Here is a 24,659-nt window from a genome sequence, read left to right on the forward strand (position 1 = left end):
CACCTTCACAGAATCATACATCGCCCACTTTCACAGAATCATACATCGCCCACCTTCACAGAATCATACATCGCCCACTTTCACAGAATCATACATCGCCCACCTTCACAGAATCATACATCGGCCCAATAACATTGAATACCCCAGACAACACTTCTTACGTCATATTTTAAAAAGTTAAACCTATCACCAATATAACATAAACAAAACATATATTCACATACAGCACTGTATACACCTACACACAGAAACAAAAACAGTCAACTTAACAATAACAATAAATAAAATAAAAAGTTATCTTAAGACCACAGATTTAAATAACAATGATGCAATGTTCGAAGACTGAGTCACACAGTTTAAAAATGACTAGTGCTCTATGTGGGAAATGTTGAACATGACCTGCTAGCTGTGAAGAGAGAAGGTGATTGGCTGAGTCAAGCTGAGGGCACAGAGCTAGGGTTCAAAGGTAATTGAACACAACCAGGTGATTGGACAGAAGAAGAGTTTGACTTCAGACACTTAGAGGGTGAGGCTGGAGCCATGAGCTACAGTACAGTGTGGATGGTGGAGTAGTTGCATTGGGGCTTTTGTTTTGTAGCGAGAGTTGGGCTGAAGACAGAACAGAGATACAGTGTCCACTGGCAAATACTCTATGTGTGTGTGTGTTTAACACCTGACAGCGTTCCCGTTCTCCTCTGTGTTCCTGAAGGAGAGCGGTCTGCGGGGTGGATGGGTGCGGAGGGGGTCCGTCAGGGAGGCGGTAAGGGAGGGTGTCAGGGAGGGCATACGGACACGGGGAGCCTCGAAGGAGTTCCCTCTCACAGTGATGTGGTCCCAGCCACCCTGAGGAGAGAGAGGAAGATAAGAATAGAGGGAGAGACAGAGAGAGAGAGACAGAGAGAGAGACAGAGAGAGAGACAGAGAGAGAAAAAACGAGAGAGAAAAAGAAAGAGAGTCAGACAGCCCTCCCACCAAGAAAACCTTTCCATTGAAAGTCATTGGTGTCTCAGAAGCAGGTTGGTGAGTCAGGGTTAAGGTAAGGTAAGGTTAAGGGTCTCACCCCGATGCCATAGTCCCACGACTGTCCCCTTGGCTCCATGGGCTGAACCCCCAGACGGTGACAGACTGTCCCACAGCTCAGACTGTGGCTGCCTTGCACCTTGTCAGCTATGATCCACACCTACACAACAACAACGAGAAGGGTTGAGTTACTCAACACAGTGCAATGTCAAGAAGTTAGAATTTTGAAAAAAGAAGAAGTCATTATCATTCATTACTGCCAACAACAACCACCCAGTTTTTAGATTGTAGGTTCTGCTCACCTGGTCCAGAGGTCCTACGGAGACCTTGCGTACATTGTTAGAGATGTGTTCCCATGACGATCCCTGGGGGCAGCTAGGAGTCAGGCCCTGTCTGAACCACAGGTTACCTGGATGGAGAGCACCAAATTAAAATCATGACAAAAATAAAGAAGAGATGGTTCAACTAATAGACGTCTGACAATAATAAAGGTCCATGTCATAGTCAGTCATGACATTCTCGTCTGTAGTACCATGTTGATCCACTGTGTAGACTGACATCCTCCCTACAGACACCTGTTGGAGCTTCTGCCTGACTGGAGAGGGGATGTGGTACCAGCAGTCTCCTACAGGGGGCAATAGTACATTAAACAGCCAGTGATTAGAGTCTTCTCTCATCATTAGGTCCATCTCTGTGATAGGAACCAGAACTCAGAGAGAGGTAAGCTCCTCCCGAAAACAAACATTGAGCTATTACTGTAAAGCACTTTGTGACAACTGCTGATTTAAAAACAACTTCAGAAATACATTTGAGTGATTTGACTGAACTGTTGATTAGCAGTAAGACACACAGGACTGAAAGGAGAATCCCTGGGTTCTGTCAGAGACGGTGGGTTCTGCGTGATTCTCTGACTGACCTGAAGGGCTCTGTGCGGTCACGGAGCCCCTGTAGAAAGCAGAGCCATCCCTGGCAATGGCCCACACCTGGTTGGCCCCACCAATGGAGATAGACTTAAAGGGCTGGTCTGTGCCCACATGGAGCCATGATGTCCCCTAGAAACACTTCCACTTCTGTTATCAACCACAATGTCTGTGTATTCATGGTGGACTTGTGTGTTGTATGTTTACATATTGTGTGTGTGACTCACAGCAGGCGTCAGTAGGGTGACTCCCAGTCTACAGAGCACGTCTCCCTTGTTACTGATGGCCCACAGAGGGATCGGCTCAACAATGCTCTGAGCTCCACACGGGATGATGGTCACGTCACTCAACGGGATGGGTGGGACTTCCTGCCACGGCCCTGTGGTGGTCAGTTTACACTTCCTGTCAGAGGAAATACAAGGGTTGTTCAAATAGGAGTTAAGTCACACCTAGACCAGTGTACCAACAGTTGAATTAGGTGTGTAAATACTGGGCTGGAGCAAAAACATGCACTCCCTGTGGGTCTCCAAGACCAGGATTGAAGAACTCTGCCCTAGACACTGATCTAACATCAGTTGTTGTGTTTCCTTCCCCCAATGGTTAAGGTTAGGATTTAAGTAGAGTAAAGCTGATCCTAGATCTGAGCTTACGGGCAATTTTTCCCCCAGAGCTCAAACCCAGGCTTGTTTAAACACAGTGGGCAGACAGGACAGACCATAGTGTGCTTACTAAACAAATAGTGATGAGGGAAAAGGGCGATTGTTGTGTGGTAACATACAGTACCTGGCCCATCGCCTACGACGGACAAAGTCCTTCAAGGTCTTGTGGCCATGATACGACCTGGAAGAGTACATACAGAGGGAGGGAGATAAAATACATGATAGTGACAGAAACAAACACATATCATGGCTACTTTCATGCAGGGAAAAGATTCAGCTTGATATGTGATAGATAGACCAATGAATATGTATTGGGGAAGGTTAGATACACTCACGTTGGGAAATCAGCTGCATATTGCCAACCCTCTCTGTCTGTCCCTCCAGAGATACCGTAGTCAATGGCCCAGTCTGCCACCTGATAGAGACAGAGCAGTTAGCGGAACAAACTTTGTAGGACTATTTTAGTCATCTAATGGCACTCTGTGCATATTTAGTTCAGGTTCAAAAGTTATATTGTCCTGGGGTGAAATTTAAATGTTTTGTCCGGTTACTGGTACCCACCCATGTCCAATGAGGGGATGGAGGCTTGGTGTTGGCCTTGGTACACTCCTGCAGTCCTGTTGCATCACTCCACATGTAACGGTCTGTTGGGAGGCCTCTGTTGGTATATCCTGTGACTGGGTTCCACCTCTGGTTCTCATAAATGTAGACACTCTTCACATCTGTCTGGGTGTAGATGTTATCTGTGCTGCTGGCCAGACCTAATAAAAACAAGAGAGGGGTTATAGTCATGAGCTGAGACAAAACAGCCATGAAACATACTCTTACACCCTGACCAATCTGGTCCCGAGCGTGCGCCTGTTGAAACATACCCTTACACCCTGACCAAACTGGTCCCGAGCGTGCGCCTGTTGAAACATACCCTTACACCCTGACCAAACTGGTCCCGAGCGTGCGCCTGTTGAAACATACCCTTACACCCTGACCAAACTGGCCCCGGGTGTACGACTGTTGAAACATACCATTACACCCTGACCAAACTGGCTCCAGGCCTGTTGAAACATACCCTTACACCCTGACCAAACTGGTCCCGAGCGTGCGCCTGTTGAAACATACCATTACACCCTGACCAAACTGGCTCCAGGCCTGTTGAAACATACCCTTACACCCTGACCAAACTGGTCCCGAGCGTGCGCCTGTTGAAACATACCCTTACACCCTAACCAAACTGGTCCCGAGCGTGCGCCTGTTGAAACATACCCTTACACCCTGACCAAACTGGTCCAGAGCGTGCGCCTGTTGAAACATACCCTTACACCCTGACCAAACTGGTCCCGGGCGTGCGCCTGTTGAAACATACCCTTACACCCTGACCAAACTGGTCCCGAGCGTGCGCCTGTTGAAACATACCCTTACACCCTAACCAAACTGGTCCCGAGCGTGCGCCTGTTGAAACATACCCTTACACCCTGACCAAACTGGTCCCAGCGTGCGCCTGTTGAAACATACCCTTACACCCTGACCAAACTGGTCCCGAGCGTGCGCCTGTTGAAACATACCCTTACACCCTGACCAAACTGGTCCCGAGCGTGCGCCTGTTGAAACATACCCTTACACCCTAACCAAACTGGGCCCGAGCGTGCGCCTGTTGAAACATACCCTTACACCCTAACCAAACTGGTCCCGAGCGTGCGCCTGTTGAAACATACCCTTACACCCTGACCAAACTGGTCCCGAGCGTGCGCCTGTTGAAACATACCCTTACACCCTGACCAAACTGGTCCCGAGCGTGCGCCTGTTGAAACATACCCTTACACCCTGACCAAACTGGTCCCGAGCGTGCGCCTGTTGAAACATACCCTTACACCTGACCAAACTGGTCCCGAGCGTGCGCCTGTTGAAACATACCCTTACACCCTAACCAAACTGGGCCCGATCGTGCGCCTGTTGAAACATACCCTTACACCCTAACCAAACTGGTCCCGAGCGTGCGCCTGTTGAAACATACCCTTACACCCTGACCAAACTGGTCCCGAGCGTGCGCCTGTTGAAACATACCCTTACACCCTGACCAAACTGGTCCCGAGCGTGCGCCTGTTGAAACATACCCTTACACCCTGACCAAACTGGTCCCGAGCGTGCGCCTGTTGAAACATACCCTTACACCCTAACCAAACTGGGCCCGAGCGTGCGCCTGTTGAAACATACCCTTACACCCTAACCAAACTGGTCCCGAGCGTGCGCCTGTTGAAACATACCCTTACACCCTGACCAAACTGGTCCCGAGCGTGCGCCTGTTGAAACATACCCTTACACCCTGACCAAACTGGTCCCGAGCGTGCGCCTGTTGAAACATACCCTTACACCCTGACCAAACTGGTCCCGAGCGTGCGCCTGTTGAAACATACCCTTACACCCTGACCAAACTGGTCCCAGCGTGCGCCTGTTGAAACATACCCTTACACCCTAACCAAACTGGTCCCGAGCGTACGCCTGTTGAAACATACCCTTACACCCTGACCAAACTGGTCCCGAGCGTGCGCCTGTTGAAACATACCCTTACACCCTAACCAAACTGGTCCCGGGTGTACGCCTGTTGAAACATACCCTTACACCCTGACCAAACTGGTCCCGAGCGTGCGCCTGTTGAAACATACCCTTACACCCTGACCAAACTGGTCCCGAGCCGCCTGTTGAAACATACCCTTACACCCTGACCAAACTGGTCCCGAGCGTGCGCCTGTTGAAACATACCATTACACCCTGACCAAACTGGCTCCAGGCCTGTTGAAACATACCCTTACACCCTGACCAAACTGGTCCCGAGCGTGCGCCTGTTGAAACATACCCTTACACCCTAACCAAACTGGTCCCGAGCGTACGCCTGTTGAAACATACCCTTACACCCTGACCAAACTGGCCCCGGGTGTACGACTATTAAAACATACCATTACACCCTGACTAAACTGGCTCCAGGCCTGTTGAAACATACCATTACACCCTGACCAAACTGGCTCCAGGCCTGTTGAAACATACCCTTACACCCTAACCAAACTGTCCCCGTTGATTTTGTCTATCCACGCTAGACGCGATCATGATACACAGGTTAAAATACCAAAACCAACTCTGAAACAACTATATTACTTTGGGGACAGGTCGAAACACTTACAGTACCAGTCAAAAGTTTGGACACACCTACTCAGTCAAAGATGTTTCTTTAATTTTACTATTTTCTACATTTTAGAATAATAGTGAAGACATCAAAACTATGAAATAATAAATATGGAATCATGTAGTGACCAAAAAAGTCAAATAAATCAAAATATATTTTATGTTTGAGATTCTTCAAAGTAGCCACCCTTTGCCTTGATGACAGCTTTGCACACTCTTGGCATTCTCTCAACCAGATTCATGAGGTAGTCACCTGGAATACATTTAAATTAACAGCTGTGCCTTGTTAAAAGTTAATTTGTGGAATTTCTTTCCTTCTTAATGTGTTTGAGCCAATCAGTTATGTTGTGATAAGGTAGGGGTTGGTATACAGAAGATAGCCCTATTTGGCAAAAGTCCAAATCCATATTATGGCAAGAACAGCTCAAATAAGCAAAGAGAAATGACAGTCCATCATTACTTTAAGACATGAAGGGCAGTCAATATGGAACATTTCAAGAACTTTGAAAGTTTCTTCACGTGCAGTCACAAAAACCATCAAGCGCTATGATGAAACTGGCTCTCATGAGGACCACCACAGGAAAGGAAGACCCAGAGTTACCACTGCTGCAGAGGATAAGTTCATTAGAGTTAACTGCACCCCAGAAATCACAGCCCAAATAAATGCTTCACCAAGTTCAAGTAACAGACACATCTCAACATCAACTGTTCAGAGGAGACTGCGTGAATCCGGCCTTCATGGTTGAATTGCTGCAAAGAAACCACTATTAAAGGACACCAGTAAGAAGAAGAGACTGGCTTGGGTCAAGAAACACGAGCAATAACATTAGACCGATGGAAATCTGTCCTTTGGTCTGGAGTTTGGTTCCAACCACTGTGTCTTTGTGAGACGCAGAATAGGTGAATGGATAATCTCTGCATGTGTGGTTCCCACTGTGAAGCATGGAGGAGGAGGAGTAATGGCATGGGGATGCTTTGTGGTGACACTGTCAGTGATTTATTTAGAATTCAAGGCACACTTAACCAGCATGTCTACCACAGCATTCTGCAGTGATACACCATCCCATCGGGTTTGCGCTTAGTGGGACTATCATTTGTTTTTCAACTGGACAATGACCCAACATACTGTACACCTCCAGGCTGTGTATGGGCTATTTGACCAAGAAGGAGAGTGATGGAGTGCGGCATCAGATGACCTGGCCTCCACAATCACCCAACCTCAACACAATTGAAAGAGTTTAGGATGAGTTGGACCGAAGAGTGAAGGAAATGCAACCAACAAGTGCTCAACTCCTTCAAGAATATTGGATAAATCATTCCCCATGAAGCTGGTTGAGAAAATGTCAAGAGTGTGCAAAGCTGTCATCAAAGCAAATATATGGCTATTTAAAATATATTTTGATTAGTTTAAGACTTAAGACTTCACCATTTGATGTCTTCACTATTATTCTACAATGTAGAAAACAGTAAAAATAAGGAAAAACCCTTGAAAGCTATTGTATGAAACATTCATGGACATTTAGCTAGCTTGCTGTTGCTAGCTAATTTGTGCTGGGAGATAAACATTGGGTTGTTATTTTACCTGAAATGCATATGGTTCTGTTTTTATCTGGATCTTTGTAGAATTTTTACCCAGAGTCATAGAAAATGGTGTGTTTCTCTACTCCAACAATTAATCCACAGATAAAAAGGGAAACCTAGGGGCCAGTTAGGTTTGTTTCTTTGATTAATCTCTCCTTGTTCACTTGTCAATCACCCATAGGGGGGTTGTATGCTCGTGAAAACCAATGAGTAGATGGGAGAGGCAGGACTTGCAGCGCATCAAGCTTCTCAAATAGAACCAAGTTCTATTTTAGTGTTCGGCAACGTGAGCAGTTTGAGAAAAAAATATTGCAACATGCCCGGTTTGGTTTCCCTATTAGTGGCTATACAGTACTTGGTTTATGTTTAGCGTATGCTTTACGTCCAGTCCAGTAGGTTTATGTTTAGCGTATGCTTTATGTCCAGTCCAGTAGGTTTATGTTTAGCGTATGCTTTATGTCCAGTCCAGCAGGTTTATGTTTAGCGTATGCTTTATGTCCAGTCCAGTAGGTTTATGTTTAGCGTATGCTTTATGTCCAGTCCAGTAGGTTTATGTTTAGCGTATGCTTTACGTCCAGTCCAGTAGGTTTATGTTTAGCGTATGCTTTACGTCCAGTCCAGTAGGTTTATGTTTAGCGTATGCTTTATGTCCAGTCCAGCAGGTTTATGTTTAGCGTATGCTTTATGTCCAGTCCAGTAGGTTTATGTTTAGCGTATGCTTTATGTCCAGTCCAGTAGGTTTATGTTTAGCGTATGCTTTAAGTCCAGTCCAGTAGGTTTATGTTTAGCGTATGCTTTGTGTCCAGTCCAGTAGGTTTATGTTTAGCGTATGCTTTATGTCCAGTCCAGTAGGTTTATGTTTAGCGTATGCTTTACGTCCAGTCCAGTAGGTTTATGTTTAGCGTATGCTTTATGTCCAGTCCAGTAGGTTTATGTTTAGCGTATGCTTTACGTCCAGTCCAGTAGGTTTATGTTTAGCGTATGCTTTACGTCCAGTCCAGCAGGTTTATGTTTAGCGTATGCTTTATGTCCAGTCCAGTAGGTTTATGTTTAGCGTATGCTTTAAGTCCAGTCCAGTAGGTTTATGTTTAGCGTATGCTTTACGTCCAGTCCAGCAGGTTTATGTTTAGCGTATGCTTTATGTCCAGTCCAGTAGGTTTATGTTTAGCGTATGCTTTATGTCCAGTCCAGCAGGTTTATGTTTAGCGTATGCTTTAAGTCCAGTCCAGTAGGTTTATGTTTAGCGTATGCTTTGAGTCCAGTCCAGTAGGTTTATGATTAGCGTATGCTTTATGTCCAGTCCAGTAGGTTTATGTTTAGCGTATGCTTTACGTCCAGTCCAGTAGGTTTATGTTTAGCGTATGCTTTATGTCCAGTCCAGTAGGTTTATGTTTAGCGTATGCTTTACGTCCAGTCCAGTAGGTTTATGTTTAGCGTATGCTTTATGTCCAGTCCAGCAGGTTTATGTTTAGCGTATGCTTTATGTCCAGTCCAGTAGGTTTATGTTTAGCGTATGCTTTAAGTCCAGTCCAGTAGGTTTATGTTTAGCGTATGCTTTATGTCCAGTCCAGTAGGTTTATGTTTAGCGTATGCTTTGAGTCCAGTCCAGTAGGTTTATGTTTAGCGTATGCTTTAAGTCCAGTCCAGTAGGTTTATGTTTAGCGTATACTTTATGTCCAGTCCAGTAGGTTTATGCTTAGCGTATGCTTTAAGTCCAGTCCAGTAGGTTTATGTTTAGCGTATGCTTTATGTCCAGTCCAGTAGGTTTATGTTTAGCGTATGCTTTGAGTCCAGTCCAGTAGGTTTATGTTTAATGCTTTAAGTCCAGTCCAGTAGGTTTATGTTTAGCGTATACTTTATGTCCAGTCCAGTAGGTTTATGTTTAGCGTATGCTTTATGTCCAGTCCAGTAGGTTTATGTTTAGCGTATGCTTTACGTCCAGTCCAGTAGGTTTATGTTTTATGCTTTATGTCCAGTCCAGTAGGTTTATGTTTAGCGTATGCTTTAAGTCCAGTCCAGTAGGTTTATGTTTAGCGTATGCTTTATGTCCAGTCCAGTAGGTTTATGTTTAGCGTATGCTTTATGTCCAGTCCAGTAGGTTTATGATGCTTTAAGTCCAGTCCAGTAGGTTTATGTTTAGCATATGCTTTAAGTCCAGTCCAGTAGGTTTATGTTTAGCGTATGCTTTATGTCCAGTCCAGTAGGTTTATGTTTAGCGTATACTTTATGTCCAGTCCAGTAGGTTTATGTTTAATGCTTTAAGTCCAGTCCAGTAGGTTTATGTTTAGCGTATGCTTTATGTCCAGTCCAGTAGGTTTATGTTTAGCGTATGCTTTATGTCCAGTCCAGTAGGTTTATGTTTAGCGTATGCTTTATGTCCAGTCCAGCAGGTTTATGTTTAGCGTATGCTTTACGTCCAGTCCAGTAGGTTTATGTTTAGCGTATGCTTTATGTCCAGTCCAGTAGGTTTATGTTTAGCGTATGCTTTATGTCCAGTCCAGTAGGTTTATGTTTAGCGTATACTTTATGTCCAGTCCAGTAGGTTTATGTTTAGCGTATGCTTTATGTCCAGTCCAGTAGGTTTATGTTTAGCGTATACTTTATGTCCAGTCCAGCAGGTTTATGTTTAGCGTATGCTTTATGTCCAGTCCAGTAGGTTTATGTTTAGCGTATGCTTTATGTCCAGTCCAGCAGGTTTATGTTTAGCGTATGCTTTATGTCCAGTCCAGCAGGTTTATGTTTAGCGTATGCTTTAGTCCAGTCCAGCAGGTTTATGTTTAGCGTATGCTTTAAGTCCAGTCCAGTAGGTTTATGTTTAGCGTATGCTTTATCCAGTCCAGTAGGTTTATGTTTAGCGTATGCTTTATGTCCAGTCCAGTAGGTTTATGTTTAGCGTATGCTTTATGTCCAGTCCAGTTTAGGTTTATGTTTAGCGTATGCTTTAGGTTTATGTCCAGTCCAGTAGGTTTATGTTTAGCGTATGCTTTATGTCCAGTCCAGTAGGTTTATGTTTAGCGTATGCTTTGAGTCCAGTCCAGTAGGTTTATGTTTAGCGTATGCTTTAAGTCCAGTCCAGTAGGTTTATGTTTAGCGTATACTTTATGTCCAGTCCAGTAGGTTTATGTTTAGCGTATGCTTTAAGTCCAGTCCAGTAGGTTTATGTTTAGCGTATGCTTTAAGTCCAGTCCAGTAGGTTTATGTTTAGCGTATGCTTTAGTCCAGTCCAGTAGGTTTATGTTTAGCGTATGCTTTAAGTCCAGTCCAGTAGGTTTATGTTTCGTATACTTTATGTCCAGTCCAGTAGGTTTATGTTTAGCGTATGCTTTATGTCCAGTCCAGTAGGTTTATGTTTAGCGTATGCTTTAGTCCAGTCCAGTAGGTTTATGTTTAGCGTATGCTTTATGTCCAGTCCAGTAGGTTTATGTTTAGCGTATGCTTTAGTCCAGTCCAGTAGGTTTATGTTTAGCGTATGCTTTATGTCCAGTCCAGTAGGTTTATGTTTAGCGTATGCTTTATGTCCAGTCCAGTAGGTTTATGTTTAGCGTATGCTTTAAGTCCAGTCCAGTAGGTTTATGTTTAGCATATGCTTTAAGTCCAGTCCAGTAGGTTTATGTTTAGCGTATGCTTTATGTCCAGTCCAGTAGGTTTATGTTTAGGCGTATACTTTATGTCCAGTCCAGTAGGTTTATGTTTAGCGTATGCTTTAAGTCCAGTCCAGTAGGTTTATGTTTAGCGTATGCTTTATGTCCAGTCCAGTAGGTTTATGTTTAGCGTATGCTTTATGTCCAGTCCAGTAGGTTTATGTTTAGCGTATGCTTTATGTCCAGTCCAGCAGGTTTATGTTTAGCGTATGCTTTATGTCCAGTCCAGTAGGTTTATGTTTAGCGTATGCTTTATGTCCAGTCCAGTAGGTTTATGTTTAGCGTATGCTTTATGTCCAGTCCAGTAGGTTTATGTTTAGCGTATGCTTTATGTCCAGTCCAGTAGGTTTATGTTTAGCGTATGCTTTATGTCCAGTCCAGTAGGTTTATGTTTAGCGTATGCTTTATGTCCAGTCCAGCAGGTTTATGTTTAGCGTATGCTTTATGTCCAGTCCAGTAGGTTTATGTTTAGCGTATGCTTTATGTCCAGTCCAGCAGGTTTATGTTTAGCGTATGCTTTATGTCCAGTCCAGCAGGTTTATGTTTAGCGTATGCTTTAAGTCCAGTCCAGTAGGTTTATGTTTAGCGTATGCTTTACGTCCAGTCCAGTAGGTTTATGTTTAGCGTATGCTTTATGTCCAGTCCAGTAGGTTTATGTTTAGCGTATGCTTTATGTCCAGTCCAGTAGGTTTATGTTTAGCGTATGCTTTATGTCCAGTCCAGTAGGTTTATGTTTAGCGTATGCTTTATGTCCAGTCCAGTAGGTTTATGTTTAGCGTATGCTTTGAGTCTAGTCCAGTAGGTTTATGTTTAGCGTATGCTTTAAGTCCAGTCCAGTAGGTTTATGTTTAGCGTATGCTTTAAGTCCAGTCCAGTAGGTTTATGTTTAGCGTATGCTTTAAGTCCAGTCCAGTAGGTTTATGTTTAGCGTATGCTTTATGTCCAGTCCAGTAGGTTTATGTTTAGCGTATGCTTTATGTCCAGTCCAGTAGGTTTATGTTTAGCGTATGCTTTATGTCCAGTCCAGTAGGTTTATGTTTAGCGTATGCTTTATGTCCAGTCCAGTAGGTTTATGTTTAGCGTATGCTTTATGTCCAGTCCAGTAGGTTTATGTTTAGCGTATGCTTTATGTCCAGTCCAGTAGGTTTATGTTTAGCGTATGCTTTATGTCCAGTCCAGTAGGTTTATGTTTAGCGTATGCTTTATGTCCAGTCCAGTAGGTTTATGTTTAGCGTATGCTTTGAGTCTAGTCCAGTAGGTTTATGTTTAGCGTATGCTTTAAGTCCAGTCCAGTAGGTTTATGTTTAGCGTATGCTTTAAGTCCAGTCCAGTAGGTTTATGTTTAGCGTATGCTTTAAGTCCAGTCCAGTAGGTTTATGTTTAGCGTATGCTTTAAGTCCAGTCCAGCAGGTTTATGTTTAGCGTATGCTTTAAGACCAGTCCAGTAGGTTTATGTTTAGCGTATGCTTTAAGTCCAGTCCAGCAGGTTTATGTTTAGCGTATGCTTTAACCTCACTGGTGTAGGGGGCAGTATTTTCACGTCCGGATGAAAAGCGTGCCCAGAGTAAACTGCCTGCTACTCAGGCCCAGAGGCTAGGATATGCATATTATTAGTGGATAGTGGATTATTATTTGGATAGAAAACACTCTGAAGTTTCTAAAACTGTTTGAATGATGTCTATGAGTACAACAGAACTCATATGGCAGGCAAAAACCTGAGACAAATCCAACCAGGAAGTGGGAAATCAGAGGTTTGTAGTTTTTCAAGTGATTGCCTATCCAATATACTGTGTCTATGGTGTCAGATTGCACTTCCTAAGGCTTCCGCTAGACAGTCTTTAGAACGTTGTTTCAGGCTTCTACTAGGAAAGAGGAGCGAATAAGTGCTGTTTGAACCAGTGGTCTGGCTGAAAGCCTTTAGTTTAGTCACACGCGCAGCCGTGAGAGCAAGCTCCGTTCCTTTTCAGATTTATGATAAAAACATCCTAAAGATTGATTCTATACATCGTTTGACATGTTTCTACAAACTGTAATGGAATGTTTTTGACTTTTCGTCTGGACTTAGTGCCTCCGCCTTGTGCATTTGGATTACTGGACTAAACGCGTGAACAAAAAGGAGGTATTTGGACATAAAAACGAACTTTATCGAACAAAACAAACATTTGTTGTCTAACATGGAGACCTGGAAGTGCCATCAGATGAAGATCATCAAAGGTAAGTGATTCATTTTAATGCTATTTCTGACTTTTGTGACACCTCTCCTTGGCTGGAAAATGGCTGTAAGGTTTTCTGTGGCTAGGCGCTGACCTAACATAATCGCATGGTGTGCTTTTGCCGTAAAGCCTTTTTGAAATCTGACACAGCGGTTGCATTAAGGAGAAGTTTATCTTTAATCGTATGTTAAACACTTGTATCTTAGATCAATGTTTATGATGAATATTTCTGTGATTTGATGTGGCTCTCTGCACTTTCACAGAATGTTTGTTTGAGACAATGCATTTCTGAACATAACGTGCTTGGCTGGAAAATGGCTGTATGGTTTTCTGTGACTAGGCGCTGACCTACCATAATCGCATGGTGTACTTTCGCAGTAAAGACTTTTTGAAATCAGACACTGTGGTTGGATTTACAAGACGTTTATTTTTAAAATGGTGTATAATACTTATATGTTCGAGAAATTTTAATTATGGGATTTCTGTTGTTTTGAATTTGGTACACTGCAATTTCACTGGCTGTTGTCGAGGTGGGACGCTACCGTCCCACTTGTACCAGATAGGTTAAGTCCAGTCCAGTAGGTTTATGTTTAGCGTATGGTTTAAGTCCAGTCCAGTAGGTTTATGTTTAGCATATGCTTTAAGTCAAGGCCAGTAGGTTTATGTTTAGCGTATGTGTAACCGATGCGAAATGGCTAGCTAGTTAGCGGTGGTGCACGCTAATAGCGTTTCAATCGGTGACGTCACTCGCTCAAAGACCTTGAAGTAGTGGTTTCCCTTGCTCTGCAAGGGCCGCAGCTTTTGTGGCGCGATGGGTAACGATGCTTCGTGAGTGACTGTGGTTGATGTGTTCAGAGGGTCCCTGGTTCGGGGCGAGGAGAGGGACGGAAGCTATACTTTCACATTGATGCTGTTGACCCGGATCACTGGTTGCTGTGGAAAACAAGGAGTTCAAAAGGGGGGTGAGTGTAACTGATGTGAAATGGCTAGTTGGTGGTGCGCGCTAATAGCGTTTCAATCGGTGACATCACCGATGCTCTGCAAGGGCCGTGGCTTTTGTGGCATGATGCTTCGAGGGTGGCTGTTGTTGATGTGTGTAGAGGGTCCCTGGTTCGAGCCCAGGTAGGGGCGAGAAGAGGGACAGAAGCTATACTGTTACATGTGCTTTAAGTCCAGTCCAGTAGGTTTATGTTTAGTGTATATTTAGTGTGTTTACCCTGCAAGAATCCCCCTCCATAGCCGCCAGTGTAGACCCAGACAGTGTGGTCGTAGCCAACCCCCCACACCACCCCCAGACTGTTACACTCCACCAGACGCAGGTGGCCCCCCACCTGATGCCAGAACCTGCAGACACACAACGTGGGGTTGAAGACAAAGTAAGGAAAAGTATAACATTTTAAATGAAAGGCCATTCAGACAGTCAAGGCTATTCAGACAGTCAAATCAAATCAAAGTGTATTTGTCACGTGCGTCGAATACAACAGGTGTAATACAGTGAATGCTTACTTATAGGCTCTGACCAATAGTGCAAAAAAGGTATTAGGTGAACAATAGGTAGGTAAAGAAATAAAACAACAGTAAAAAGACAGTAGCGAGGCTATAAAGGCTATAAAAGTAGTAAGGCTACATACAGACACATACATACACACATACAGACACCGGTTAGTCAGGCTGATTGAGGTAGTATGTAGTAGTATGTACATGTAGATATGGTTAAAGTGATTATGCATATATGATGAACAGAGAGTAGCAGTAGCGTAAAAGAGGGGTTGGCGGGTGGTGGGTGGGACACAATGCAGATAGCCTGGTTAGCCAATGTACGGGAGCACTGGTTAGTCAGCCCAATTGAGGTAGTATGTACATGAATGTATAGTTAAAGTGACTATGCATATATGATAAACAGAGAGTAGCAGCAGCGTAAAAGAGGGGTTGGGGGGGCACACAATGCAAATAGTCTGGGTAGACATTTGTGGATCTGTTTGGGCGGTATGCAAATTGGAGTGGGTCTAGGATTTCTGGGATAATGGTGTTGATGTGAGCCATTACCAGCCTTTCAAAGCACTTCATGGCTATGGACGTGAGTGCTACGGGTCTGTAGTCATTTGGGCAGGTTGCCTTTGTGTTCTTGGGCACAGGGACTATGGTGGTCTGCTTGAAACATGTTGGTATTACAGACTCAATCAGGGACATGTTGAAAATGTCAGTGAAGACACCTGCCAGTTGGTCAGCACATGCCCGGAGCACACGTCCTGGTAATCCAGCTGGCCCCGCAGCCTTGTGTATGTTGACCTGTTTAAAGGTCTTACTCACGTCGGCTACGGAGAGCGTGATCACACCGTCGTCCGGAACAGCTGATGCTCTCATGCATGCCTCAGTGTTGCTAGCCTCGAAGCGAGCATAGAAGTGATTTAGCTCGTCTGATAGGCTCGTGTCACTGGGCAGCTCTCGGCTGTGCTTTCCTTTGTAGTCTGTAATAGTTTGCAAGCCCTGCCACATCCGACGAGCGTCAGAGCCGGTGTAGGACGATTCGATCTTAGTCCTGTATTGATGCTTTGCCTGTTTGATGGTTCGTCGGAGGGCATAGCAGGATTTCTTGTAAGCTTCCGGGTTAGAGTCCCGCACCTTGAAAGCAGCAGCTCTAGCCTTTAGCTCAGTGAGAATGTTGCCTGTAATCCATGGCTTCTGGTTGGGGTATGTACGTACAGTCACTGTGGGGACGACGTCCTCAATGCACTTATTGATAAAGCCAGTGACTGATGTGGTGTACTCCTCAATGCCATCGGAAGAATCCCGGAACATGTTCCAGTCTGTGATAACAAAACAGTCCTCTAGTTTAGCATCTGCTTCATCTGACCACTTTTTATAGACCGAGTCACTGGGGCTTCCTGCTTTAATTTTCGCTTGTAAGCAGGAATCAGGAGGATAGAGTTGTGGTCCATTTACCAAATGGAGGGAGAGGGAGAGCTTTGAACGCGTCTCCGTGTGTGGAGTATAGGTGTTCTAGAATTGTTTCCCCTGTGGTTGCACATTTAACATGTTGATAGAAATTTGGTAGAACTGATTTAAGTTTCCCTGCGTTAAAGTCTCCAGCCACTAGGAGCACCGCCTCTGGGTGAGTGGTTTCCTGTTTGCTTATTTCCTTATACAGCTGACTGAGTGTGGTCTTAGTGCCAGCATCTGTCTTTGGTGGTAAATTAACAGCCACGAAAAGTATAGTTGAAAACTCTCTAGGCAAGTAGTGTGGCCTGCAATTTATCACAAAATACTCAACTTCAGGCGAGCAAAATCTAGAGACCTCCTTAGATTTCATGCACCAGCTGTTGTTTACAAATACACATAGACCGCCCCCCCTCGCCTTACCGGAGTCAAGATTATTCAGACAGTCAAAGCTATTCAGACACTCAAGGCTACTCAGACAGTCAAGACTATTCAGACAGTCAAGGCTATTCAGACAGTCAAAGATATTCAGACAGTCATGACTATTCAGACAGTCAAAGATATTCAGACAGTCATGACTATTCAGACAGTCAAATATATTCAGACAGTCATGACTATTCAGACAGTCAAAGATATTCAGACAGTCATGACTATTCAGACAGTCAAAGATATTCAGACAGTCATGACTATTCAGACAGTCAAAGATATTCAGACAGTCATGACTATTCAGACAGTCAAATATATTCAGACAGTCATGACTATTCAGACAGTCAAAGATATTCAGACAGTCATGACTATTCAGACAGTCAAAGATATTCAGACAGTCAAAGATATTCAGACAGTCATGACTATTCAGACAGTCAAATATATTCAGACAGTCAAATATATTCAGACAGTCATGACTATTCAGACAGTCAAAGATATTCAGACATTCAAGGCTATTCAGACAGTCAAAGATATTCAGACAGTCAAAGATATTCAGACAGTCATGACTATTCAGACAGTCAAAGATATTCAGACAGTCAAGACTATTTAGTTGTTAAGTGCATACATCTGATTAATCTAATATCTATTTATCTACAAATAATAAATCCATCATATCGTTTTTATCAAGCCTTTATAAAGCATCGATAACAGTCCAGAGGACATGTCTTACATCTGGTCGCAGGGTGTGGGGTAGGGACAGGCCTCCAGGCTAGGTGAAGGCTCACAGACGAAGACGTCTCCTTTACAGGTGACTGACCAGAGGGCCTGTTTAGAGGGGGGACCCTGGATCCCCCGGGAGTCACAGCACGACACACTCAGCAGGGCCAGCTGGGGGTACAGAGAGACAGTCAAAACATTCCCAGACTACAACTTATAAAGGATAGCATGCAGAGAGTCTTCATAAGCCCTACATAGAGGCAAAGTCATGCTACATAGGGTCATATAAAATATCCTTACATCTGATGCTTTACTAAACGTGGAATAACCCTTTCACCATCCTTTATTTAGCATGACATTTCCTTGTGAATAAACATATGATATTCTGTGAAAATTGAGAACTTGTACTGTGTGTCTGGTTCAGGTGTAAGACAGTGATCATATAACCTACCCAGTCGTGCATCTCCAGCTCGGTGGCAGCAGCCAGTCTGATAGGCCACCTCTGTTTGGTCCTCTCTGCTGTGTAGACGGCAAACGTGTGTTTGGAGTCATTCAGCACCGGCACCAAGATAGTCACCTCGTTGATGAACGCATGCAGGTACTGGATATAGGGAGGAGAGGAGGAGGGGAGAAACATGATGAATAAATAACTATTACAGATCACCCAAAATACACACACACACACACTGTGGCCCTCCCCTCACCTTCTTCTCCTCGTTGAAGTTGTAGTAGAGGAAGAGAATGCCATCCTGGTTTCCCTCTGGTCCTGAGAACTGCTCCAGGGCAAACCTCACGTCCACCCACTTATGGGGCTTCCAGTCCCTCCACCACTGCATGGTCCCTTTCTTCACCCACACAGACTGGGACTGAGGGGGAGGGAGGGAGAGAAGGAGGGGACGGAGGGGGGAGGGAGGGAGAGAAGGAGGGGAGAGAAGGAGGGGACGGAGGAGGCAGGGAGGGAGAGAAGTAGGGGACGGGGGGGGAGAAGGAGGGGACGGAGGGGCAGGGAGGGAGAGAAGGAGGGGAGGGAGAGAAGGAGGGGGGGGGGGGAGGGAGAGAAGGAGGGGGGAGGGGGAGGGAGGGGAGGGGGACGGAGGGGGAGGGAGAGAAGGAGGGGACGGAGGGGGAGGGAGGGAGAGGTAGGGGACGGGGGGGGAGAAGGAGGGGACGGAGGGGGCAGGGAGGGAGAGAAGGAGGGGAGGGAGAGAAGGAGGGGGAGGGAGGGAGAGAAGGAGGGGACGGAGGGGGAGGGGGGAGAGAAGGAGGGGACGGGGGGAGAAGGAGGGGACGGAGGAGGCAGGAGGGAGGGAGGGACGGGGGGGAGAAGGAGGGGACGGAGGGGCAGGGGAGGGAGAGAAGGAGGGAGGGAGAGAAGGAGGGGGAGGGAGGGAGAGAAGGAGGGGACGGAGGGGGGGAGGGAGAGAAGGAGGGGACGGGGGGGGGAGAGGAGGGGACGGAGGGGGAGGGAGGGGAGAAGGAGGGGACGGAGGGGGGAGGGAGGGAGAGAAGGAGGGGACGGAGGGGGAGGGAGGGAGAGAAGAGGGGACGGGGGGGAGAAGGAGGGGACGGAGGAGGCAGGGAGGGAGAGAAGGAGGGGACGGAGGAGGCAGGGAGGGAGAGAAGTAGGGGACGGGGGGGGAGAAGGAGGGGACGGAGGGGGAGGGAGGGAGAGAAGTAGGGGACGGGGGGGGAGAAGGAGGGGACGGAGGGGGCAGGGAGGGAGAGAAGGAGGGGAGGAGGGGGAGGGAGAGAAGGAGGGGGAGGGAGGGAGAGAAGGAGGGGACGGAGGGGGAGGGAGGGAGAGAAGGAGGGGACGGGGGGGGAGAAGGAGGGGACGGAGGAGGCAGGGAGGGAGAGAAGTAGGGGACGGGGGGGAGAAGGAGGGGACGGAGGGGGCAGGGAGGGAGAGAAGGAGGGGAGGGAGAGAAGGAGGGGGAGGGAGGGAGAGAAGGAGGGGACGGAGGGGGGAGGGAGGGAGAGAAGGAGGTGACAAGGGAGGGAGACTAATGAGCCTCTATACAACAAGGACAAGTCAATAACAAACTCATTTCATCATGGCAACCAGAAAAAGCATTTGCAAGCATTCAAGTTGTAAGGATGTTCAACGTTAAACCTGTTCTATGGCCTGTTCATAGTGTTTAAAGTTGTCCATCTCTCTCTTGGAGCGTTCGCTGAGCTGCTCAAAGATCTGTTTCCGCCAGGCAGCTGTCTGGGCTGGACTGATGGACAGACTCATGGACTGGACTGATGATGACAGGGCTGGGAGAGACAAATAGACAAAGATCAAAATCTTTATCAACAACATGTGAGGGAACACTCCAGTTGCTCAACAACAACAATAACAAGCACAGGGACACTGTTCCATCAGCCAGAAGGGTGTATTCTGGTGTAATTGGAGCTGGAGTTTTGTAAATTGCTAGGCTTTTTTTGATATGCAGGAGAAATAGAATTTCAGGGCGATACAATATCTACAGTATGTGTCTCACCTGTGGCAGAGTTGAACCAGTTGAGCTGGGAGTGACAGTCCACACCACAGCCTCCTCCACTGACCCATGCCCAGAGTGGATGTTCATCCGCCCCATACGGCTCCTCCTGACACAGGGTGTAGGTGGCCACAGAGGACAGGCTACAGGTGTCAGCCGCGTCCCCTCTCACCCCAGCAGGCCCCACAGCCAGGTGAGTCTGGGTCTCTTCTAGGTCCACGTTACTCCATTGGGGGTCCCCAGGCCCTCCAGACAGGCTGGGGGACAGAACCAGGGCCAGAGGGGGAGACTTGGCATCTGCTTCCCGAAGAGAGGCCTCCTCTTCTGGGATAGAGGGACCGGCGGTGACGGCAGTGGCCCCCTCCCGTTTGACCTTGCGTTCAGAGAGCATCTCGGAGATGAAGCTGTCGCTGGTGACCTTGGGGATGCGTGGTTTGGGGACGTCGGGGTCAACGGGAGGGGGATCGGGGGGAGGGGAGGAGGGACAGGCCCCTACTTCTTGGACTGCCCTCTGTGGACCGTTCTTTGTGTCTGACTCTTCACTCATCAGAGACTGTGCTCGCACCTCTCCACTGAAGAAACAACCAGCACTGAGAGAGAGAGAGAGAGAGAGAGAGAGACGGACAGACGGACAGGGAGGGAGGGAGGGAGGGAGGGAGGGAGGGAGGGAGGGACGGACGGAGGGAGGGAGGGAGGGAGGGACGGACGGACGGACGGACGGACGGACGGACAGACAGACAGACAGACAGACAGAGAGAGAGAAAATTATGAGAGAGAGATAGTATTACACAGAGCACCCGGCTGGCAGACAGCTTAGCAAATCGCTTTATGTAGCCGAGGTTGCCCAAGCAGTGAAAACAATGTGTGTGTGTTTATGTGTGTGTTCATGTCCCCAGCCCACCTGTGCAGACTGCTACTGCTGGCGGAGGAGTGGGACCTGATGTCTCCGTCTCGGGGCACGTTGACAGCCTTCCAGGCTTTACCACTCAACTCACTGGAGGTCACACCCTGACGGAAATACACTGCTCGGTCCTCACAGCTGATACCCCACACCTGGATGGGACAGAACACATGAGGCGAGAGCCAGACAAGAAACTATCATGACACTGTGTTTGTTCTCCATTACTAAACTGCCTTTTAATCATTATGAATCATTTCTTCATGAATGAATGTACAGTTTATGATTTTAAGCCCATGCCATAAGGCTTGGCTATGAGAGTCTAAGGGAACGTTATAATTAGTTGAATAAGCAGAGGAAATAGTTAAGTCATGGCTCCTTACCTGGTCGTTGAGACCCACGTTGATCATGACCATCTCCCCGATCATCCCGATCCAGCCTGAACCACGGGGGTTATAGGAGTTGATGCCACGTCTGTACCATACCTAACAGGTACCGACAGAAGATCATCAGGGAAACAGTCATGACTGAATGATTCATAACCAGAGGTAGACATGTGGTGGAATTAAAATGACATTTGTGTTTTTTGCCTGAATTCTTCCTTTAGCTCATGTTCATCATTGTCCAGCTCCACAATAACTATCATCAATAAATTCAAATTCAGTTTTTTGTTTCATTTTTTAAGCGTCTTTGAGATTCTTCATGTAATGAAAAGTGCTATTTAAATTAAATCTATTAGTATTATTATGTCCAATAATGAAGCATATAAATTAGTGTTCAGTTATGGAAACTCAGTGGTATTGTCTTACCTTGTTGTCCTTGGTGACAGCCCAGACTACGTTGTCCCCCACAGCTACGTGGATGGCCCCGGCCTCTGGGTTGGGAGAGTCCACCACTACCCAGGAGGAGCCTGACGGAGAGAGAAGAGGGGTAATGGGGCCATGAAACCATCAGACTCTTTCTCTTCATCTCTCTATCTCTCTCCTTTTCGCTCGCTCTCTCTGTCTCTCTCTTTATCTCTCTCCCTCTCTCTCTTTGTCTCTCGCTTTGTCTCTCTCTCTCTCCATTACACACACACACAAACAGACACAAGCATTCTGTCTCTCTGTGTCTCTCTAACATACGCATCCACGGATACACACACTTCCTCTGTCAACCAGTCACCTCGTGGGCAGTCTCTGGTGATGCCCTCCCTGACGATGAGTTGTCCCTCCCAGAGCACGGCCCAGACAAGGTCCCCTGGACCACAGCTGATCTGCACCACCTCCCCAGGCAGAGACACCTCCTCCCAGCCATCCCCCTCTGGGCTGTGGTGGTGGATACCCTCACGAAACCACACCTAATGACCCAGATCAAACAAACAGTCAATCAAATGGAATATATTAGAGTTGTGTACAACCTGTCAGTGTTTTGTGATCTCTGAAGATATGACCTCCCCCTCTGAGCTGTGTGTGTCTGTGTGTTAGTGTGTGTCTGTGTTTGTGTGTGTTTGTGTATGTGTTAATGTGTGTGTATGTTTTAGTGTGTGTGTTACCTTGCCCTGTAGAGAGACGGCCCACAGTGACAACCTCCCCCTGGGCTCCTCACTGATCTCCCAGCCTCCACAGCTGATGTCATTAAAGGGGTCTGGAAGGGGACCACTGTGACCCTCTGATGGGATCTGGTAACAGAGAGAGAGAGACAGGTCAACACACACACACACAAACACACACACTGTAAACTACAGTACATGATGAGTACAATACAAGCCTGTACACTGCAGAGGTACACAGTTACATCCTGGCTGTGGCAGGTGATAATATTTCTCCAAATACACACCTTGGCCCAGGTGTCTGTGGCCTTGTACCTCCTGTAGCGGATCCATCGCCTGCGACGGACACATGAGTTCCACTTCTTGTCTTTGGTGTAGGTGGCAGGGAAGTCTATGGCATAGGTCCAACCCTGCAGACATACAGACAGACCCATTCACACATGAATCAGCATGTATAGTGAGTTCCAACGGTATTAGGACACTGACAGGTTGTTGTTTTGGCTCTGTACTCCAGCACTTTGGATTTGAAATTATACAATGGCTATGAGGTTAAAGTGCAGACTGACATCTTTTTAATTTGAGGGTATTTTCATCAGTATCGGGTGAACCGTTTAGAAATTACTTTTTGTAAATAGTCCCCCCATTTTAGGAAACCAAAAGTCCTGTGTCAAATTCACTTAAATGTGTATTAAAGTAGTAGAATGTTATGTTTTTGCTAACCTCCCCTGATATTGGTAATGGTGAGAGGTTAGCATGTCTTGGGTGTATAATATTTGACCCTCTGTAACTTTATCACTCATCATTATTCAAGATTCATTCAGGATTATCTGTAATCACTGTAGCATCCACATTTAATGTAGAAGTGTTTAGAAATATATAATATTCTTATCTACAATAAAAGGGACTCCATAATGACACAATACATTATTTACCATTCATTTCTACTGGGAACAAAATCATCTGAAACACAACCAAAACAAACAGCAGATGCATCTCAAAATGTGTAAAGTTACAAGCTTGATGTAAGCATTGGGCGCTATCAATATGGGACCAAATACTTCACTTTTCACTATTCATTCACACAAGTGAATTTGTCCCAATACTTTTGTTTCCCTAAAACGGGGGGACTGGGTACAAACAGTGCTGTAATCACCCGATATGGATGAGAATACCCTCAAATTAAATCTGCCAGTCTGCAACTTAACCTTGTAGTCACTGTATCATTTCAAATCCAAAGTGTTGGAGTACAGAGCCAAAACAACAACGAATGTGTCACTAAGTGTCACTCCATCCAAACATTTCATGCAGATGAATTACCTGATGGAAAAAGTCCAGATGGGGCTGATGGAAACATGAAATGAGGTACAATTTTAGAAATGCCGACAGACAATTTGTTCTTTCGACGTGTTGGGATCTTTTTGTCTGTAAAATTAATTATGCGAGAAATAGCAGTGAAAATAACCATGATACCGATGATATGTTGTGTGGCCCTCCCACTATGACTCGGGGAAGCATGCAGTTTATTAGGCTACAGATGAAATGCATTATGATGAACTTCACAGGGTGGTGAAAGTGCACGGTGATGAGCTTGATGCTCCTTTCCAATACATACCGAGGTTCTTATTCTGGTGACATGATGATCACTCTTATGAATAATAATCTCATACTGTAGGTAGTCTACCCACTGTATCAGCCAGCTGTTGGCTAGAGCACAAGTGCCAAGACCAGAGTGGACACATTTTCTATACAATGCAACAGTTTTTGTGACAAAACCATCAGTACATTTGAAAATGTGATGGTACATGGGAAATGAATGATGGTACATGGGAAATTAATGTAAAAAGTTGTTTTTATGTGCACTACATCATCATGCACATAATTTCATCTGCAAAAAGTCAGTTTGATGGAAACATCTCTGGTGGGAAAATGGGCATATTGGATGATGTATCTGTAATCTGTCACCAATTGGATGGAAACCTAGCTAGTCTACTGTTGGAGATCACTGTACGTGAGGGGTAAGACAATGACAGAGAGGGAGGGAAGAAAGACAGAGAGAGGGAGAGAGAGAATGAGAGAGGGAGAGAGAGAAGGAGAGAGAGGGAGAGAGAGAATTAGAGAGAGGAGAGGGAGGGGAGGAGAGATAAGGAGAGAGGGAAAGAGAGAGGGAGAGAGAGGAGAGAGACGGAGAGAGGGAAAGAGAGAGGGAGAGAGAAGGAGAGAGGAAAAGAGAGAAAGAGAGGGAGAGAATAGAGAGAAAGGGAGAGGGAGAGAGAGAAGGAGAGAGGGGGAGAGAAGGAGAGAGAGTGAAAGAGAGAAAGAGAGAGGGAGAGAGAGGGAAAGAGAGAGGGAGAGAGAAGGAGAGAGAGGGAGAGAATAGAGATAGAGGGGACATATAAAATGGAGGAGGCAAGAGAGGAGAGAGAAAGATACAGAAAAGAGAGAAAGACAGAAAGAGAGAGAAC

General features: G+C 46.0%; 2 protein-coding genes across 6 annotated transcripts in view; one reads left to right on the top strand and one right to left on the bottom strand.

Moving 5' to 3' along the window:
* Positions 1 to 21,342, top strand: part of LOC118372946 (class A basic helix-loop-helix protein 15-like) — a 34,698-nt gene extending 13,356 nt beyond the window's left edge. The window contains exons 3-4 of the transcript XR_008072636.1: positions 19,781 to 19,961; positions 20,665 to 21,342. The gene's annotated coding sequence lies outside the window, so the exon portion shown is untranslated. The remainder of the gene's footprint in view (positions 1 to 19,780; positions 19,962 to 20,664) is intronic.
* Positions 8 to 24,659, bottom strand: part of LOC118372943 (tectonin beta-propeller repeat-containing protein 1-like) — a 33,893-nt gene continuing 9,241 nt past the window's right edge. For 2 of the 5 annotated variants that reach the window (XM_052472100.1, XM_052472096.1), the window contains exons 4-25: positions 23,515 to 23,538; positions 22,485 to 22,607; positions 22,201 to 22,326; positions 21,831 to 22,005; positions 21,476 to 21,576; positions 21,050 to 21,151; positions 20,670 to 20,821; positions 19,772 to 20,358; positions 19,399 to 19,544; positions 17,990 to 18,151; positions 17,737 to 17,886; positions 17,299 to 17,456; positions 14,422 to 14,549; positions 3,161 to 3,360; positions 2,935 to 3,014; positions 2,724 to 2,780; positions 2,168 to 2,342; positions 1,937 to 2,072; positions 1,553 to 1,645; positions 1,323 to 1,429; positions 1,061 to 1,180; positions 8 to 843 (exon numbers count right to left, since the gene is read on the bottom strand). In XM_052472100.1, the coding sequence (XP_052328060.1) occupies positions 667 to 843; positions 1,061 to 1,180; positions 1,323 to 1,429; positions 1,553 to 1,645; positions 1,937 to 2,072; positions 2,168 to 2,342; positions 2,724 to 2,780; positions 2,935 to 3,014; positions 3,161 to 3,360; positions 14,422 to 14,549; positions 17,299 to 17,456; positions 17,737 to 17,886; positions 17,990 to 18,151; positions 19,399 to 19,544; positions 19,772 to 20,358; positions 20,670 to 20,821; positions 21,050 to 21,151; positions 21,476 to 21,576; positions 21,831 to 22,005; positions 22,201 to 22,326; positions 22,485 to 22,607; positions 23,515 to 23,538 (3,279 nt within the window). In that variant the 3' untranslated portion in view covers positions 8 to 666. Of the gene's footprint in view, positions 844 to 1,060; positions 1,181 to 1,322; positions 1,430 to 1,552; positions 1,646 to 1,936; positions 2,091 to 2,167; positions 2,343 to 2,723; positions 2,781 to 2,934; positions 3,015 to 3,160; positions 3,361 to 14,421; positions 14,550 to 17,298; positions 17,457 to 17,736; positions 17,887 to 17,989; positions 18,152 to 19,398; positions 19,545 to 19,771; positions 20,359 to 20,669; positions 20,822 to 21,049; positions 21,152 to 21,475; positions 21,577 to 21,830; positions 22,006 to 22,200; positions 22,327 to 22,484; positions 22,608 to 23,514; positions 23,539 to 24,659 lie in introns of those variants that run through there. The other 3 variants (XM_052472106.1, XR_008072634.1, XR_008072633.1) reach the window with 3 other exon arrangements.

Source organism: Oncorhynchus keta, chromosome 2 (genome assembly GCF_023373465.1).
Source record: "Oncorhynchus keta strain PuntledgeMale-10-30-2019 chromosome 2, Oket_V2, whole genome shotgun sequence".
Classification (NCBI taxonomy): Eukaryota; Metazoa; Chordata; class Actinopteri; order Salmoniformes; family Salmonidae; genus Oncorhynchus; species Oncorhynchus keta.